The sequence below is a fragment of the Balaenoptera physalus genome (genome assembly GCF_965194825.1).
Source record: "Balaenoptera physalus genome assembly, contig: SUPER_5_unloc_1, whole genome shotgun sequence".
Classification (NCBI taxonomy): Eukaryota; Metazoa; Chordata; class Mammalia; order Artiodactyla; family Balaenopteridae; genus Balaenoptera; species Balaenoptera physalus.
Window position 1 is genome coordinate 163,792 of NW_028126538.1, and position 19,659 is coordinate 183,450.

The window sequence follows — 19,659 nt, forward strand, 5'->3', positions numbered from 1 at the left end:
GTGCTTTTTTCTTTTGGAATCCCTTGAAAGGGATTACCTGAAAGCAGTTGCCTGGCTAACGTATGCTATCTTGCTGCTCTTATTTTTTGCTTTGCATCTGGCTATTAATGCCTGTTGGGTTTTTTGTTTCTTCTTTTAACATTTTCATGTTTTATGTTCTGTGATTGGTATTTCTTTGTTCAATTCAGGTTAGAATTGCCCCCACTGTCACTACCTGGAGTAACAAAACTCCTACCGCCCTTCCCAGCCATCCACCTGCAGCCTCTCCCTCTGATACACAGGTATATCCTTCATTATTCCTCTTTGAGCAGAATTCTGCTCACCTAAATATATAGTTATATATTCTCTACCCACCTCCCTTAAGTTCCCCTCCCCCCATCTATCTATCTGCTTATTGCATTTTAGTGCTTTTAGGATGCAAGAAGCAGTTTTTAGCACAATTAATTTATTTTCTTATCACTCTCCTCTTCTTTTGCAGTTTTAAATTGACTTGAACTAGAAAATAATTTCCATAGAATGAGATAACTTTGGTTTTCTGTTGCTGTCTGAATAAATGTGTAACTAATTAAAATCTCTGCTCCTTCTCCCTGGTGTAGCTTCTCAGCCAGTCCAGCAGTATTCCTTCGGAACACGGGGGTCAGCAGCGTATCGACCTCAGCAGCCTGTTGCGCCCCCTGCTTCAAACGCTTACCCTAACACCCCGTACATATCTTCCGCTTCGTCCTATTCTGGGCAGTCTCAGCTGTACACAGCACAGCACCAGGCCTCTCCACCTACGTCCAGCCCCACTGCCTCGTTCCCTCCTCCCCCTCGCTCTGGAGCGTCCTTCCAGCACGGCGGACCAGGAGCTCCACCGTCATCTTCAGCGTATGCGCTGCCTCCTGGAGCAACAGGTACACTGCCTGCTGCCGGCGAGCTGCCTGCATCCCAAAGAACAGGTCTGCGCTTGAAAGGGACTTGGTTTGGCTCCCTCTTTTATTTTTTCGTGATCACGTGGGTGCATGGAGGGGAATTACTTCTAACTATAAACTGGGCAAGGTGAGGTATTGATTTAATTGTATAACAAATTCTAAAACTATTTCTAAAAGTGTGATTTTCCCATAGTGAACTTTAGTTGCTAAATGAGAAAAGCTTTAGAGCTTTAAAAGGGTAAGAGTATATAATCTGCCATTGAATTTAAAATAAGCGGTAAGAAATTAGTTGGCCAGATAAGTGGTGGTTGGAACTAGATTTAATTGACACTAATTTCTTTGCCAGAGTAAAACGATGCTCTGTGTTCTTCCTAGATTTTCAGTTTTTAAAATTATTTGTGCCTTAAATTCATTCATAGAGATTAAATAATACAGGGTTTAATGAGGCTGTACAAATTTTGTAATTATGTTTGTTTGTAAAGGTGAGCAAGGATCTTGACGTGTATTGAAAGGAAAAAAGTGAAAGAATGCAACTCTGACAGAATCTCTAAGACAGCAGAAAGTATACAGTAGTGCAGGGATTCTCTCCATTAGGACAATTCTACCCTCACAAACATTTTGGAAATTTCTAGGCATTTTTGTTGTTGACAGTGTAGTTCTGCCTGAAATTTTCTAATTAAAAGCGTAATTTAAAATTATTTTTATAGTAAATACACATTTTATAGATTCTTTTTATCTTTCATGTTACAATTAAAGCATTATATTAATTTTTTATGAGTAGGTAATATTATCTGATTTTCATGTTAGGATTGTAAAAGGGGCCTCAGAAGTACGTATTACAAAAAGAGATCAATGAATCGGGGCAAGAACCACTAACATAGCAAAGAATTCAGACTTTGGAATCAGACTTCCTGTGTTTGTATCACAGCTTCACTCCTTTCTAGTTATGTGACCTTGAATAAGTACTTAACTTTAAGCCTCAGTTTCCTCATAATAGTAATAGTATGTACGCATAAGCTTAGGAAGAGATTGAAAGCATTTGGGGACGGTGACTGCAAAGTTAGCCGTGATGACACCTCGCCCAGAATTAGAGCTCTGGGCCTTTTCCTTTTGTCCCTGGTTTAATGTATACTTGTTACTAAGGGTATTTGAAAATAGTTTCCTTTTCAGATTATAATTGATGGTTTTAAACTAGAGGGGCAAAACAGAAGTGAGTCTTGCTTTCTACTACTGAAGTTGTTCCTGGAAGTCCAGTATATGTTTTTCTCTTTTTAACTGCTAAGCAGTAGCTTTAATAACTGAAAACACTGGTCATATAATAGGATTTATTGAGGAAGTATTTTTTTTCTTGGAAGTCTTATGGATCCAGAATTATACACATATCTCCTTCTCTCTTCTTTGATATATAATATTAAAGTCCAAAGTACCAAAAATCATACACACAATATGTATCAGCCTTTACTGCACAAATACAATTTGTATAATTTTCAATACAGATATTTCAATAGGTTGATATTTAGAGAGGAGTGTTCATTCAATTGTAGAGTTCAAAAAATTACCTTTTAAAACCTGGATGAGCGAAAACAGTATATATTCTGAATAGTTGGGTAATAGCTTGAGTGAAAGATGGATTCAAGTAAATCCCCACATAGGAAAGTGGTGCAGGGAAGTAGGAAAGTGAATGATCATTTATTGAACATACATTGGACATGTACCAGCACTGCCGTATATTTTCTTATTTCTCATAACCATGAGAAATAGGAATAATTATTTTTTTAAAAATTGCCATGAGGAAGCTTGAGTTTCCTAGGGTTGTGTATAATGTTTTCATGATTGCATGGTGATAGACTCCAAGTTGAGATACAACTGAGATACCCAGGTCTCTCAGTCTTCAGAGCCCATGTTCATTCTTCTTTACCAGATAGTCTAGTCCTGATGAAAGCAGTAGAAATAGCTATCAGTGTTGGAATTACAGAAACATTTAGCATCACTATTTTAAGCATTTGTTACTTCATCATCTAAGTTAAATATTTGCATGGGTATTTTTTTCCTCCTTAAGCTAAAGGGCATTTGGCCTTATAATAAAGTCTTTGCTTATGTACAAAGTAACAATGTTCTAACCTGGCTGAGAAGCACAGTAACTAATAGGAAGACGAAGCCATACATTTTGCAATACTCAGCATGCACTAAGCTAGCTGCTTTGTTACCTCTTGTATGTTAGTAGTCCCTGTATTTTAATTAACAGTTAGAGCTTTACCTTATTTTATTTTTTGATTTCCTAAAAAGTTTGCTTAGGTTATACAGATAACTGTGACTAAAAGTTTTATCTTTGTTCTAATATGTCTTAGATTATTATATCATGGTTTTCTACGGGACTTGGAAATTCCACTTGTCCGGTGGATTCTTCTTGATAGACACTAGGATTTTCAAGCCCTGTAACTATTAGTGAACCACAAAATTATGTGCGCACTGCTCAGAGAAACTCATGTTGCAATCATCAAAACATTCATTCAGTAAATTCTTAATGAGAACCTGCTCAGTCTATGATCAGAATTATTCTAGGCACAGGTAGGAAGGCAGAAAAGTACAGTACATTTCTATTTCTAGTGAACAGCACATAGCTTTGTTGTAAGTTGGAACATAAAATTTGTATTTGGGCCAACTTTTGGAAGACATTAAATGTCAGGGCAAGAAATTTATACTTCATACAGTAAGAAGAAAATTTCTAGTGGAGGAGTTTGAACTCCTGAGAGGCATGGTCAAAGTGGTACTTTAGGGAGGTTAACCTGGAGGTGGTTCTGCAAAACAGATTGTGGGCAGCATGGCAGAATCAGAGGCAAGGAAAACAGGCTGTCTCCGAGTTCAAGGTATAAAGTGCTAACAGCCTAAGTTAGTATAGTGCGACATGTTTCAGTGGTGGCAGCACAAAAAGCAGGAAGTTTTCCTAGCTTTACTGTGCAGGATAAGTAAGATACTGCTTGTACCCCCCCCCCACCTTTTTTTTTGTCCCTGGTTTAATGTATACTTGTTACTAAGGGAGAGCACTTTCAAATGTGAAGGCCCAAGAAGTTTACTTAGCAAAATTTTCTGATAAAATGTGAAGCTCTCATGAAGCTGTTTTTGAGTAAACAGTATTAAAAAATGGAAAATTTAATTTGGGTATATATATATATATGTATATATATATAGTCTTGTGCTCCTTCACATAGAAGAGTCTTGAAGGGGCATAATATTGAATATTTTCGTGAAACAGTGTGCTGAAAAAAAATTTTTTTTAAATTTTCATAAACATTCCGTAGTCAAATTATAAGTACTTGGTTTTTAACCCTTTAAACAAAGGAAAGGAGCATGATAGCCTTCTTTATTTTTCTTTGGATACATCTGTTTTATCTCGTGTCATTGGAAAATGACCTTAAGGATTCATTCTCTCTAAATTTAAATTTTTAACTTTGTGGTGCCTTTTAAAAAATGTGACGTGCGAGGCTAACGGGGAAGGGGGAGGTGTATGATTAACAAGGATGCTCTGTCCTCTCCGTCTCAAATGATCTTTTAGCCAAAAGTCTCCGTACCATTGGCACTAATATTTTTCTGTGAATCCGCTGAGAGTATCTTAGCCAGTGCCTACATCCTACCATTATGCAAGAACACCTTGAGAAGGTTCCCATTGAGAAGTGAGATTCAAGTAAGGATGGTAGCAACTCCACTTCTGTATGTGAGACCAAGCGCTTCTCTCTTCCTTCCCTAAAGACCATGTGGAGGACTAATCCCTACACTAAGGTGGATAAGGGTCTCCAGAATCCAGTGACATGCCATATTCAGTTTTTAAGTTAATTTTCCCTTGATTTTTATTAATTTTTTACTGTAGGATTTTGAAAGGCCTCAAATAGTATAGAGAATAAAATTAAAATTATCTGTAATTCTGCCACCCATATATAACCACTAATAATTTAGGTGTATTTATTCCCTTCGTACACATATATGCACACATATATGTATGTATGCATATATTAAAGTTCTTTTAATGTAGAATATACATAACATAAAATTTACCATTTTAATCATTTTTAAGTGACATCAAGTGCATTTACATTATTGTACAGTCATCACCACTAACTACAGAACTTTTTTGTCATCCCATACTGAAATTATGTAGCCATTAAAAACCCCCTGTTTTCCCCAGTCCCTGGTAACCACCGTTCTACTTTGTCTCTATGTATGTATTCTAGGTACCTCATATAAGTAGTCATGCAGTTTTTTCTTCTTGTAACTGGCTGTTGCACTGTCTTTAAGATTCATCCATATTATAGCATGTAATCAGAATTTCGTTTTTAAAGCTGAGTGATATTCCACTCTATGTATATACCACATTTTGTTTATCCATTAACTTACACATGGGCATTTTGGCTGCCGTGAATAATGCTGCTATGAATGTGAGTATACAAATATCTGTTCAAGTCCCTGGTTTCAGTTCTTTTGGGTATATACCCAGAAATGGAATTACTGGATCAAATAGTAATTCAGTGTTTAATTTTTTGAGGTGGTGGCCCTATTTTACATTTTCACCAGCAATGCGTAAGGGTCCAATTTCTCCACATCCACACCAACACTTGTTTCCTGTTTTTTTGTTTTTGTTTTTAATTCTTGCCATTCTAATGGGTGTGAAGATAGTAGTATCTTATTGTATGCATGCATTTTTAAAGAATTGAGATCATAACTCCCACATACACTCATAATTTACATCTTACTACTTTCCTTAATATTACACCATGAACCATTTTCCAATGTTCTTTAAAGTCATTGTCATGTTTAAAAAGAGAGTAAGAAAGAGATTTATGCCCATTTTTAAGGTTTTTTGAAAAGGTAAAAAAGATTATCTTCCCTTACTAGTTTTATGAGAGAATTATGTCCAAGATTAGACTGTGCTATCTTTTTTTAAACATATTGACCAAGAGTATCATTTTGCACATCCATAATGAACCCCCATAATACTGTCTCCTGTAGATATTCACATTCTTCATTCAGTTTGCTTTACCTAGTGTTGCTATTAAAGTGTGTCTCCATAAAGTAGAGGTTAATTTAATTGTTTTGTTTCGTTTTGTTTTATGGCTGTGTTGGGTCTTCGTTTCTGTGCGAGGGCTTTCTCTAGTTGCGGCAAGTGGGGGCCACTCTTCATCGGGGTGCGAGGGCCTCTCACCATCGCGGCCTCTCTTGTTGCGGAGCACAGGCTCCAGACATGCAGGCTCAGCAATTGTGGCTCACAGGCCTAGTTGCTCCGCGGCATGTGGGACCTTCCCAGACCAGGGCTCGAACCCGTGTCCCCTGCATTGGCAGGCAGATTCTCAACCACTGTGCCACCAGGGAAGCCCTAATTGTGTTTTGAAAAAGTCATATTTAAACAATTTAAAGATATAAAAGCAAAAGTATTGAGGGGTTAGAATCATAGCTAAGATAAAACTGTTAAATTGATCAGAGATTTGAACAAGGATTTTCTGGGCTGAAATAAAACATATTGCTAAATATATTGCATGGTTTGAGGTTAGGAGGGGCCAGTTAGGCATATGTTTTGGTGGGAACTTTGATTATTGTACTGTCGTTATTTTCAATTCAACAGGCAGCCCACCCTCAAGTTATGAGGGATAGCCAACTGGCTATATGTTCCTGTTGAAAATCTTTTTGTTTCTTATTTCATTCAGTTTTACTCGTAACTTTCGATTTAATTTGATTTCATTATAACTTTGGTGTCATTCTACCAAAGGGTCATATGAAATTGTTCCACATACTTTTTTGTGCTGCTGATAGTTGGTGAAATCAGGATACCCACTCAGGCTTTAATATCCAAGGCTAAGATCACTGCCACGAGAGGTTAGAGGAAAAACTGGTCTCACCTTCTGCTCCCACGTTTCACAGGGCTAGAGAGGAGGCATGTTGTTGAGACTGCTCCCTGAAAAAAACGATCAAGGCCAGGGTACCTCCAGTACTTCTTTTAGGTTTTTCACACCGTCGACTCCCCCCTACCCTGCCCCAATACCAAAATCCAAGGATGCTCAAGTCCTTTATATAATGTGGTGTCGTATTTGCATATAACCTATGCACATATACTTTTATGTCTAGATTGCTAGTAATACCCAATACAGTGTAAATGCTGTGTAAATACTTGCAGCAAATTCAAGTTTTGCTTTTGGGAACTCTTTGGAGTTTTTTCCTTCCTGAATGTTTTTGATCTTCAGTTGGTTGAATCTGCAGATGTAGAACCTGGGGATGGACTGTATATTGACCCCCTCAGCCCAGAAGCTGAAGTCTGGCGCTAGAGAGTACATCACTAGTTTCAAGTCAGGTCTGTCCTCTGTCATAACACACACACAGTGACTCCCAGGGATTTATTAACTGTAGTGCTGTGAGGTCATATCTTGCATGGGAAGTTAAATTGTAAAGTCATCATTTAAGACAAAAATAAGAAATCACTTAAGAGTCAGTTATCCGTGATCACCGCTTTCTTCAGTTAAGCCCTCACGAAGAAGTTGCCTGTGGTCAGAAGCCATATTGCATGAGAAACATCTATCCTTAGCGCCATACAGAGAAATTCCAAACTGTGGCATTAGTTCTCCCACCTCACAGTTTCTCTGGGGCATGTGCTTCTTGAGTAGAGCTCAAACTGAATTGAACTCACTAGTTAATGCTATATACTCTCGATTCCTCTCTCCCCAAGTTCAACTATCATAACTCCCACATACTTACGGGATTCCCGTAAGTTGTATGTGCATATGATGTATCCCGTAAGTTGAATTCCCGTAAGTTGTATGTACATATGATGTATCTACACTGCATGCTTTTGATTGGAGACTGGGCCTGGACCAATCCTGAACATCCGACAATTTTGGAATTGCTGTATTAGTTCTCAGCCTTCTTTCCTCTTGTCCACTGCCAGAAACTTCAGTTCTTTTAAGAGAAGTAGTGATTTCTGGAAGATTTGTGCTAAACAGTCTGCAAATCTGTATATTCTTATAGAGAAGACCATATGAGATGGTTACATATTTACTGGGCCTGTTCCCATTTATGCTCATATTCATGTTGTGACCCCAGAAATTACAGTTCCTCCAGAATGCAGATCCTTGGGGCCTCCCAAATCCAGCAGTAAAGTAGCACCTCCTTGTTAAGATCGTCTAACATGCTTATTATCTTTAACAATGTAGTGTTAAAGTCTGCACGACAATGCAGAAATCCTCCCATTTCTCTTTAAAACCCTACTACTTAAAGAGGATTTAGACCAGCAGCATTGGCATTACCTGGGAGCTGGCTGAAGCAATAGAATCTCAGGCCCTACGCTATACCTAGTGAATTAGAATCTGCATTTTTGCAAGATCTTCAACTGATTTGGATTCACAGCTTTAAAAAATACTAAAATGGACACAGTTATAATATGTTAGGAAGTGCTCTCATGAATGAATTAGCTTTGCCCACAAACTGATTACTTTCTTAATTAGATAGAAGCCATTTCACGTGACTTGATTAAAAAGTAAGTTTTATTCCCTTATAAAATTAGTTTGTTCTTTCTTGAGGTTGATGGAGGGAGGAGAAACAATTATAAAATGAGTAGAGTTTACAGTTTGCAGGGCAGAAATAGAGACACAGATGTAGAGAACAAACGTATGGACACCAAGAGGGGAAAGTGGTGGGGGGGAGGTGGTGGTGTGATGAACTGGGAGATTGGGATTGACATGTATACACTAATATGTATAAAATGGATAGTTAATAAGAACCTGCTGTATAAAAAAATAAATAAAATTCAAAAATTCAAAAAAAAAATGAGTAGAGTTTAGAATATCTTTGATGATAATACTGTTTAAGTGACTTTTACATTTTGTCTACAGAAAATCAGTCTATGCAAGACCAGGCATCTATGTTGGAAGGTGAATTAGTTACAAAATATATCTTTGGAAATCTTTGAATCACTGACTATAATTAATGAATGGATATTCACAATTATGCATGTGAACTTTAAAGCCGATAATACCCTAAATCTGATCAGTTCTTAATGGAATCAAATCTTAGAACTGACTGAATTAACATAGTGACACAAATGATCTTGAATCATAAAAGTTGTCTATTTTATATAGACTGAAAGACAAGGCTATACCAAGATTGTCTTAGATATAAGAAAGATTAGAAGGTGATGGGAGAGGTTTGAATGATTAGTCTGTGTATAATGAGAACTTTAAGAATTTGTTAAGCAAATAGCAGCATGTGGTTTAATATTTTGTGATTAGCTCTTGAATGTTTTGAGGCTCATTTGGCGTTCTGTCTCCTAGTCACCTTGTAGAAAATTAATTCTACTTTTAAAATCAAGGCAAATGAGTGCATGCTGGTTAGGAGAAGATCTTGTTTTTACAAAATTTCTATGACATTATGTTCTTTGGTTTGCTAAGCAATTTTGTTGTGATTTAATATCGTAGATATCAATAAAACAAGCAAAAGTAAAATATTGAAAGAATGTTTATTGAAAGAAGAAGAATTTTTTGCTTTTACATATACACATACACAAAACTTAATAAGATGTAAAATGATTATATTTTGATTTAGTAATTATCTTATCTCTGGCATGTTTTATTCCATTTTTCTTTAAAGATACAGGCATTCAATAAAGATGTTTTAAAAAATTTTTTTTAAAGATACAGGCATTAAGTACCTTAATGAGTTCTGCTACTCATATTCATTTCTCACTTTGAGATGACAGGTTTTGGGAGATTTGAGGGGGGAGGAAATTTCCTAAAGGTGACAGTAGTTTAATTTTATATTTGCTGCCAGCGTGGAAATTTTTTTTTTTGGGGGGGGAGGGGTGTATTAAAAAAAAAATCTTACCACAGATATTTGAATGCCTTTTTCTACTTTATAGGTTGTTCTTAACGCAAAGGTGATAAAAACATACTGGTGTTGCGTAGTTGGGCTCTGTTTTTTTAACAGTGTTTCTACCATGTGGATGATTTGGGTATGCTGAATTGCTCTCTGGGGAAATAGAAGATTGCCACTTTTATTCTTTTTTTGTGTGTTGAATATATCAGAAGCCTTTTTTTTTTAGCAGACTCAGGGGATTTATTTTTTCTTTCTTAGGAGAGAATTGTTTGAAGGTTATATACCAATATAGACATAAAAACTTCACTATCCTTAAATTTAGTACAACTCTTTCACTTTAAAAGGAAATAATGTCAAGATATGCTGCTTTCTAAGCCAAGGCCCTGTGATTATTAGAGGTAATGAGTTTGAGAGTCCAGGGCTACATAGTGATCCCAGCAGCTCAGCTGGTAAAACTTCTGTGACAGTTATCTCAGGGTGAAAGTAAAATTTGAAGATATTATATGATGGATACAATTTAGTTTTCTTCTTTTCAGGATTCTAAAGGAAAATGCCCTCTATTATCTGTTATAGGTTCTCAGAATGGTTGGAATGATCCTCCAGCTTTGAACAGAGTACCCAAGAAGAAGAAGGTACTAGAAAAAGATGTCTATTCAGTTGCCTACAGGTGTCCTGTCAATCATGTAGCCACCTGAAGCACACCACACTTCACTGTTCCTTTAAAGGCAAAGCTAACTGACTAATATACTTAATATGTGTATTTCAACTTACATCTTCTAATCCATGAAGGGAAGGAAGGAAAGTACAAAATAGTATGGTGGTATGAATTAAACCCTTTTTAAAAAGCAAGATGTAAATTCCCAGCAGATCTTTTTCAAAGAGTAGGAAACAAAATTTCATGCTTCTCAAATGGTTTTTTTTTAGGAGTTACTTTGGTTTTGGGTTCTAACAGTAATCATGAATTTGTAATTATATTTTGGACTATTTTTGTCTATCACATACAATATGAAAAGAAATAGCCTTGTAGCTGAGCATCATTTAGATGTTAATAACTGTTGAGAGCTGTTAGAGCATAACTTAAGATTCTTCTTTCCTTCTTTTACCCCAAGCCTTTTTATTTTTTTTTACTCCTAGTGATTTCTGTCCCCCAAGTATAGTAATGAGAGGCCAGAATGTAAAATTGGGAGATACTAAATGACGAAAGCCCCCCCAAAATTAGGTCAATGATAATCAGAAATTTAATCTACTGCTTTGAGTGTGATTGATCACTAAGTAGGTATCACTTAATGATCTGGGAAAAAGGTATTACATCTGATCACGTGACACACACAAACACATATTTGGCATATCTGATCCCATTATGGCTAGATATAATTCTCCAGACTTTGACATCCTCTTTCAAAAACACCATGGTTTTGGCCCGTTATGGGATAAGTGTGGAAGGTAAAGGGGAAACAAAGGTCCAGGTTTGAGCTCCCAGCCCTCTTAGCTAGATTACCTTTACTTTTATGTTTTTCTCTAGAATTCTGCATAAAATTTCATTTTAAAAAGTATTCTACTGTTATTAAAAAAATTTTTTTAACCATGGAATAGTCTAACTCCCTTACTTATTTTTTTAAATTTTTTTATTGAAGTGTAGTTGATTTACAGTGTTGTGTTAATTACTGCTGAACAGCAAAGTGATTCAGTTATACATGTATGTGTGTATACATTCTTTTTTAAATATGTTCTTTTCCATTATGGTTTATCATAGGATACAGAATATAATTCTCTGTGCTGTACAGTAGGACCTTGTTGTTTATCCATTCTATACATAAAGGCTTACATCTGCTAACCCCACCCTCCCATTCCAACTCTCCCCCAACCCCCTTGGCAACCACCAGTCTGTTCTCTATGTCCCTGATTCTATTTCTGTTTCATAGATAGGTTCATCTGTGTCATATTTTAGATTCCACATATAAGGGATACCATATGGTATTTGTCTTTCTCTTTCTGACTTACTTCACTTAGTGTGATAATCTCTAGGTCCATCCACGTTGCTACAAATGGCTAACTCCCTTATTTAAAGCTGAGGAGATGTTGTCATCATACCGTTTTCTCCTTACTCTTGGTGCCTTTTATTTCTTTTAAAAGATGCCTGAGAACTTTACGCCTCCTGTTCCCATCACATCACCAATCATGAACCCCTTGGGTGACCCCCAGTCACAGATGCTGCAGCAACAGCCTTCAGCTCCAGCACCAATATCAAGCCAAGCTTCCTTCCCGCAGCCACACCTTCCAGGTGGCCAGCCCTTCCACGGCATACAGCAACCCCTCAGTCAACCAGGCATGCCTCCGTCTTTTTCAAAGCCCAATATTGAAGGTGCCCCTGGGGCTCCTATTGGAAATACCATGCAGGTAACAGTAAATCTGTGGAAGTGGGAGATGGCTCTATTTCGGTATGTTTTCTTAACGTTTTAACTTTTATGGTTATACCTTTATTATTACCTCAATTTGATTTCAATTTAGACAACTTAAAAATAACTTTTTTTTTAAGATTGTTCATGTATGTATATTATTTTTCAATGACGAGGCCATATACAAACTTTCTAGAAGGAGCTTATGTATTTACTAGTATACGTTAACAGTAACTTGGCAATTACAGTGTTTCATCTGATCTAATCAGTAGCCACAATTTAAGAGCAGTTGAATCCATATTTGCATCCAAGGTTGCTAAGCAGAAGCTGTTTCCAAAGGTTTTTTCCTTTAAAATAGAAAATAAAAATGTAATGAGTTATATATTTTCTTGTGTATGTGTAAGAGCTAATAATATAGCCATATCTTTAGATGGAGATATAGATTTGTGCTTGCTTTTCACATACAAACAGCTAGTTGGCAGGGCTCTAGATGCTGAAAAATCTATCATATTTCCATATAACTGACTTAGACATACAAAGAGAAACATTTTGATCTATTCATGAAAAGTAAAGTCACAGCTCAACATAAGATGAAATCAATTCCTGCCCAAGTATAAAACTAGCTCTTCTGTCTGTTACTGTCTTTGACTCTCTGAAGTCAAATTTGTAAAGATTATATCTCTACCACAAGACTATGTTTTGCTGTTAAGAGATTTCTGCCTAAGGAACTTCTAAACATTAACAGTTGCATTATGAAAACAAGTGTTTTGATGGAGATGGGAGGACCTTCTTCTTTCCACGAGAATATATAAAATTACAAAGACGCACTGTTAATTTTGTATAATTACACGTCTGTGGTGTTTGTGAAGCCGTCCACTTTTGTTTAGAGCTGGGTGCTCAAGCTGCGCTCATCTGGGCCAGAACCCCAGTTACCGCTGAAAGGGAGAGCTGCACGGAGGCGTGTGTTCAGCCAGGCCCTAGTGTCCAGCTTCCTCTCCACCTGGATGTCTCTGAGGCACCTCACACTTAACATATCCAGAATCTAACTCATCGTCTTCCTCCCAAACCTAGTCGTCTTTTGGTGTGTCCTGTTTCAGCGAATGGCACCATAACCCTTCCTATTTAATCCAGCCAAAAACCTGGGCATCATCTTTATATTCTTTTTCCTTTAACCTGTTTTTCAGAGCTATCCCCGAGTCTTGTTGATATTACTTTAAAATCTCTCTCAAATCCCTTCTCTACATTTCCAGTCTAGTCCATGCTACCTTCGTCTCCAGTCTTAAGCAGTGCAGGAGCCTCTAGTTGGTCTGCCAGCATCGACTTTGACTCATCTCTTATCTGGTCTTATCTCCTCATTGCTTAAAACGTTACAGCTTCCCATTGTTCCCAGGATAAAGACCAAAGTATTTCACATTGTCTGGAATCGCTCAGCTCACACTCCTCCTTGCTCGCTCTCTCTGCTCCAGCTACAGTGACCCCCTTTCAGTCCCTTGTATCATGATCCTGACTGTGTACACGTTCTTCTGTCTGGAATGCATTTCCTCCCCCATTTAACTGGTTAACTCCTACTTACCCTTCTGATATAACTTCCTTCAAGAGCCTTCCCCTCAGTTAAATCCCAATTATATTGTCTGTTGGTTCCAGTGATGTTAACTTAATCACAGTTGCTATTTTACATACATTTATGACATTTTAAAACTTTCTCTTCCATCAGCCTGTAAACTCCCTGTGGGATGAGATCATTTCCGTATTGGCTCACCAATACCTAGCCAATGCCTAATACATAATTGCCTAATGTTTTCTATGAATGAACTAATCAGTCAAAACTTTAAACACTTACACATTCCTTCTTTGTTTTCCCATCTGTACATTCAGTAAGATCATGGTCTCTTCTATCCTCACCGTTGGTGTAATCTTGCAGTTTGATAATAGTCCAGCTAACACCCTCCAAGAGTAAACCAAAGAATAGAAGAACGTCAGGATAAACAAAAATGAGCCAACAAGCAAAGCAAGCAGCCACTCCAACCAGCCAACTTTGTAAGTGCCTTGTTCTTTTCATTTCCTACTGGCACAGGTCTCCTTCCCATCAGTTATATGAAATAGTGATCAATGTATGTTCCATAATTAATCAGATACTTTATATCCATCCTATTTTTGAAAATAGAAGCTGTAGAAAGAGTACCTGTATCTTCTACTGAATATCTGATTTTTATGTTTGCTTATCCCAAGTGATTTCACATGTTAATTTTTCATTTGATTTTGAAGAGCCTACCTACAAGGTCCTTGGTTTCTCTTTATCACAGATTCAGGGCTTTGTGTATAGGTAACTTCTGGTCATTTCTAGTCATTTTATGGTATTATTTATTCCAGCATGTGCAGTCTTTGCCAACAGAAAAAATTACCAAGAAACCGATTCCAGATGAACACCTCATTCTAAAGACCACATTTGAGGATCTTATTCAGCGCTGCCTCTCTTCAGCCACAGATCCTGTATGTATTTTTTATTTTGCTTAATTAAAAGAATCCCTTATGGAGCGCTTCTATAATGATTGCTTAAAGTCTTACAAGATGTATTTTGAAAGTTTATGCAAAAGTAGTAAAGCTAGCACTTATATATAGTTTGCTGTACATATAAAAACACATTCAACTGCTTTTTACATATAACTTTAATCCTTAAAACAACCTCATGGTAGGTAGGTTTGTCATATTTATTTACAGAGGAGGAAATTAAGGCAAAAAGCAGTTACGTAATAATTAAGGCAGAGCCAGCATTCGAACCTAGTCTGGCTCCAGAATTCATGCTTTCCACCACTATGCGGCACTGAGTCTCATCGGCAAACCTTATGCCTAGCACAAAAATACAACAGAACGGTGAAACTCAGATTTGGGGTTTCTTTCTGAGCTTACATCAAAGCTTTTAAAAGTAGATAGACAATCTTTAACTTTGCTAAGACCTTAAAAATAGTTCAGTGCTTTAGATATTGGAGTCATATTCATAGTCAAAGTAACTGATTTTACTCAGTTTATTAGAGGATGACTGTATTGGCAACAACAAAAATTCCACAAAGCCAGTTTTGTTTTAGATGAAATTTCACTTTCTGCCAACAAACATTGAATATGTTTATTTAGTCACTGGCCAGTTGTCTGCTTGAAAAACAGCTTCTGGAATTTGTTGTTTCATCAAACATTGAGTATTATTAATATGTGCAGCCTTCTGCCAGTCTTTTGGAAAGCAATTCTCTGCACTGAAAGTGTCAGGAAAGCAGAGGCAGGGGAAAGGTAACATAAACCTTAGCGCCTGGCATTCTGGGAGCGATGGAAAGACGAAGCTAGGAACAGAGAACAGGTGAAGCTGTTAAACAGGTAAGTGTACAGTGTCTCCTAGGCAGACAGGTCCTCATCATACAAATTGGAGGAATCCTAATAAAAATGTGGGAAAGCTCCAGTCTTCCTTCAGGCATGAGTTAATGTAAATAGAGGTTGGGAGGACACCTCGTACATGGCCTAGCTTAGGAAATTTGTGTTGAGCTTCCCCTCCTCCAGGTCACCCTATCACCTTCCTTCTGGTGACCCAGGACCCCTGGGCAGAAGAGAAAGACAAACTGTTCCTGTCACTAGTTGGGGAGGAAGTTCAAATACCGCCCAGGACTCCTGCTGGTAGCTACGTGGGATTAACTTTGAACCCTCCACAAAAGTCCATCTTAATCAATACTTGACATCATTTTTATAGTATGGCTTTATTCTTATTTCCACTTCAGTTATGTCCAAACAGCACAACGTAATTGTGCAGCACAGCTTAGTTTGTAAGGTTATCCTCGATGGCGTCACCTCTTCCGCACTCCTCTTCTGACACACTGACATTCCCTCCTCAGACATACCAAGCACGTGTCAGCATCAGAGACTTTGTACCTGTGGCTCCTTCTGCCTGGAACTCTTCCCCACAGAGCTGCATAGCTCTTGCTCACTTGTTCCTGGTGTCTGCTCAGATGTCCCATTAGCCGTCAGGACTTTCTTACCACGTCATACTGCCAACACTGCTGACCCCCTTACCCTGTTAACTTTTCTTCATGGCACTCATCACCATCTGACATACAATATATTGTTTATTTAGTATCCTTTCCCCACCCAATAGAATATGAGATCCATGAGACACAACACTGTCCCAGCATGGCGCGTAGTAGTCACTCAGTAAATATTGAAAAGCAGTGTCACTTTTAAGGCTGTTGCATAATGTAGATATGAAGTTAATCACAGTATAATTTTAAACCTTTACTTTTAGGATAGTTTTCTCTCACTATACTCACAGTACTAGGATGAGGGTAGGAGGAGTCCTTAATTTAAGAACTCATTTTAACACTTCCCTCTTAATAATCTTAAGCCACCAAAAGATAATTTTCTCCTTTTTTTGGTGTTTTAAAGGCCCAGAATAAGACAGGATTAAATGTACCAAATGTGACTGAGCGTATAAGTAGTACTTTGAGATTCCACAGTTCACCTGTATGTTTGCCTTCTAGCGCCCATCATGTTCATTTTATTTAATTTACAGTAACTGTTAGACCTTCCTTTCTGTAGTACACCGACCCCTTGCTGCCTCCAGGTGGCCCTTCGTGTTGCCTGTGCACACAGTGTAGATGGGCACTCACTCACCTCACGTGAGCCGCAGTCCCCGTGAAATCAGCCAGTGCTCCACTTTGCACCCTAGGAGGAAGGCTCTCACTTTCTTGCCCTCCCTGCCTTAATAGATACTGATCTCTGTTCTAATAATCTGTTCAAGTTCCTCGGTCTTAGCTATCTCCATTTCTTTATAAAATGAAGCTGTCCAACATCATGACTGTAAGGTTTAGTGAAATGACGTAAGGCAAGTTCTTGGGATAAAAGTTATTGTTCATACATAACATACCTGTTTTTTCTCTCCTGCAGCAAACCAAGAGGAAGCTAGATGATGCCAGCAAACGTTTGGAGTTTCTGTATGATAAACTTAGGGAACAGACAGTAAGTTTGTGGGGAAAAGAAGGATTTATGATAATCATTTATTCCTGGTTGCTAGTAAAATAAGTGTCTCATCAGCACTTGCATGTAATATATAGTATGCTTGGGGGCAAAATGATCGTGACAGTTCATAGAATGGGCTTTTCTCTGTCTAAATCTTACATTTCAGTCACCGGGGAAAAGGGGATAGGGCAGTGTGTGTGTGTGTGTGTGTGTGTGTGTGTGTGTGTGTGTTTGTGTGAGAGAGAGAGAGAGAGAGATTAAGAGGGAGAGAGAATTTTTAACCTTTTTTATGACAAAGAGCAGATTTACAAACTGGCCTGTACTGCTGCTACAGTAACTGGCCTTCTATTCATTTTTATATGTCCCTTGAATTAAGAAATCAGAGAGTGGGCAGATACTCTGTTTTCCAGAGACCAAATCTGTAATCTCTTTCGTAGTCTAAGACTCTGATCCTTTTCTTTTAGAATAGCTATTACACAAAGGCAAAGCCAAAGGTAGCCACAAATTGAGCAGATCAATGTGTATAACTATGAAGATGATCGGCAGTAAGGAGTAAATGCCCTGTGTGTTCTGTTCTCTTGTCCCTCCCAACCTCTCCATTCCTTTCTAGAATTGTTGTGTTTTATTAATGAAAGCACTAGTAGAGAAAAAAAGAATTGGGACTTTTTCACATTTTTGCATTTTAGCATTTCTCTTCCCCATTCCCCATATCAATGCCATCAGCTAAAAATAACCATTTGTCTCCTGAGAACCAAACCAGAGAAAGTTGATATAACAGTGGAAGTGGCGTGGCCCATGGACATGGATCCAAAATAAAGTCTTCTCTGGAAAGTATGGACATGTATGCCAAGTAATGACATGGGGGGGAAAAAAACTAGAGGTCTTATGATTTTCAGAGATGACAGGATTATGAAAAGCAGTTAAGAGCTGGCAAATTGAGTACATGATGAGGACTGTTGCCCTCCTAATGGCAGTGGACCAGAAGTGCAAGGTTTTTATTGTCCACAAGGTTTTAGAGTAAATTGGGCCTCTACTTCGAGATGTCATGATTAAGAATCGTGAAACTCCTTCATGTACATAGGAAAACTTTTAAAAAGTGTGAGACAGTTATCTAAAATAATTTAGTTATTTAAAATATTTAAGTTATCTAAAATAAAATAATAAGAAAGCTCTTAAGTGGAGAGAGACATTAACATTTCAACTTGGGGAAGGAAATCTGGCTTTTCTGTAAGAAAATACCTGGCTTACCATACATGTATAATTCGTAAGTAATTCCTTACATAATCATTTTGTCATGGTTCGCTTTTATAACTTAAGTGTTGGTTGGTCTGAGAATCTTTCTAGAAATGCTCACCAGTTTATACATTTTTGAAATAATGTTTATTTCAAGTTCCTCTTAAATATCAGGGTTTAATGTTTATAGAGGGTCTCATGGAAAATTCTTCCTTAATTTAATTCTCTCTCTCAATTCCACCTTTACTTCAGCTTTCACCAACAATCATCAATGGTTTACACAACATCGCAAGGAGCATTGAGACTCGAAACTACTCAGAAGGCTTGACCATCCATACGCACATAGTCAGCACCAGCAACTTCAGTGAGACCTCTGCTTTCATGCCAGTTCTCAAAGTGGTTCTCACCCAGGCCAATAAGCTGGGCGTCTAAAGGATGGCTTCACTCTCAGCCACTATTGCCGTTTTTCCAAAGAAACATGTTTTAAAAAACGATAAGATGTGGACCAGTCCTCCTTAGCATGTTTCCATAGCAGCCACTCAAGAACATTTACATTGTTTCTGCAGATATACTCACCTTAGACCTGCTCAAAACCCTGGTGCTTTCTTTTGTTGTAATCTTTTATTGCCTGTGATGATTTTCCTATTCTGCAAATAATGTATTTCCTGGATTACACATAGTATGCTTTCCTGAAGTATTCTGATAAAATATGGTTTTTGAAACCTCAGGTTTACTTTTTGGAGAAGGAGCCTTTGGTTATGTGTAAAGCAGAGCTGCAACTAAATTTCTTTCATGTCCTCCCTACTTCCTCCGTGTCAATCAGATTAAAGTGTGTAATCCTATTTATGTGTATGTAGTCTTTTTTTTAAACGGCTACTCACAGTTTAGTTTAATCTCTATTTTTTGTGGCTTTGGCTTCACTTTGGTCCTGAACAAATAACTAAATCTAGAGGCTGCTACATAGATTTTAGCAAATATTAATGAAAAGTGGGATCACTAGTTTTAAGTATCTATAGGAAAAGATTGAGCATTTTCATTCTGTAGGATGCATTGAACTTTTTTCTATTAATGTTTTCAATATTCTGTTTGAGTTTTAAGATTGAATTGTCTCCATTTTATATTTAGAAACTTATTCATCCATTTTTAAAAAGTTACCTATTTCTCTGAGGTATTTAAGTTCAGAAAGAAAGCTTTAACTTCTGTCAGCCTCCTGAATTGACATATTTTCAGACAGTATTTTCGTCAAATGATTTTATTGTAATCTGTCTTAAGAACAGTGT

General features: G+C 37.4%; 1 protein-coding gene and 2 long non-coding RNA genes across 3 annotated transcripts in view; 1 reads left to right on the forward strand and 2 right to left on the reverse strand.

The window, feature by feature from the left end:
- The first annotated feature begins 638 nt into the window (after positions 1–638).
- On the forward strand, positions 639–19,221 carry LOC309662162 (protein transport protein Sec31A-like). The gene is made up of 7 exons (XM_082478869.1): positions 639–938; positions 8,780–8,818; positions 10,332–10,390; positions 11,892–12,155; positions 14,525–14,644; positions 17,075–17,146; positions 18,632–19,221. The coding sequence occupies exons 2-7, from the start codon at positions 8,791–8,793 to the stop codon at positions 18,809–18,811; spliced, it is 723 nt and encodes a 240-aa protein (XP_082334995.1). The 5' UTR covers positions 639–938; positions 8,780–8,790; the 3' UTR covers positions 18,812–19,221.
- Positions 1,616–19,659, reverse strand: part of LOC309662168 — a 37,025-nt gene continuing 18,981 nt past the window's right edge. Inside the window, exons 2-3 of the long non-coding RNA XR_014264565.1 lie at positions 6,692–6,852; positions 1,616–2,843 (exon numbers count right to left, since the gene is read on the reverse strand). This is a non-coding gene — a long non-coding RNA (uncharacterized lncRNA). The remainder of the gene's footprint in view (positions 2,844–6,691; positions 6,853–19,659) is intronic.
- On the reverse strand, positions 12,444–14,086 carry LOC309662169. The gene is made up of 2 exons (XR_014264567.1): positions 13,995–14,086; positions 12,444–12,501 (listed from the first exon to the last, which is right to left on the reverse strand). It is a non-coding gene; the product is annotated as an uncharacterized lncRNA (long non-coding RNA).

Excerpts from the sequence above, each read along its gene's own strand:
- LOC309662162 (XM_082478869.1), top strand. The coding sequence starts at position 8,791 with ATGCAAGACCAGGCATCTATGTTGGAAG. Across the intron at positions 8,819-10,331 it reads CCAGGCATCTATGTTGGAAG|GTTCTCAGAATGGTTGGAAT; the intron begins GTGAATTAGTTA and ends TATCTGTTATAG. Across the intron at positions 12,156-14,524 it reads CTATTGGAAATACCATGCAG|CATGTGCAGTCTTTGCCAAC; the intron begins GTAACAGTAAAT and ends TATTTATTCCAG.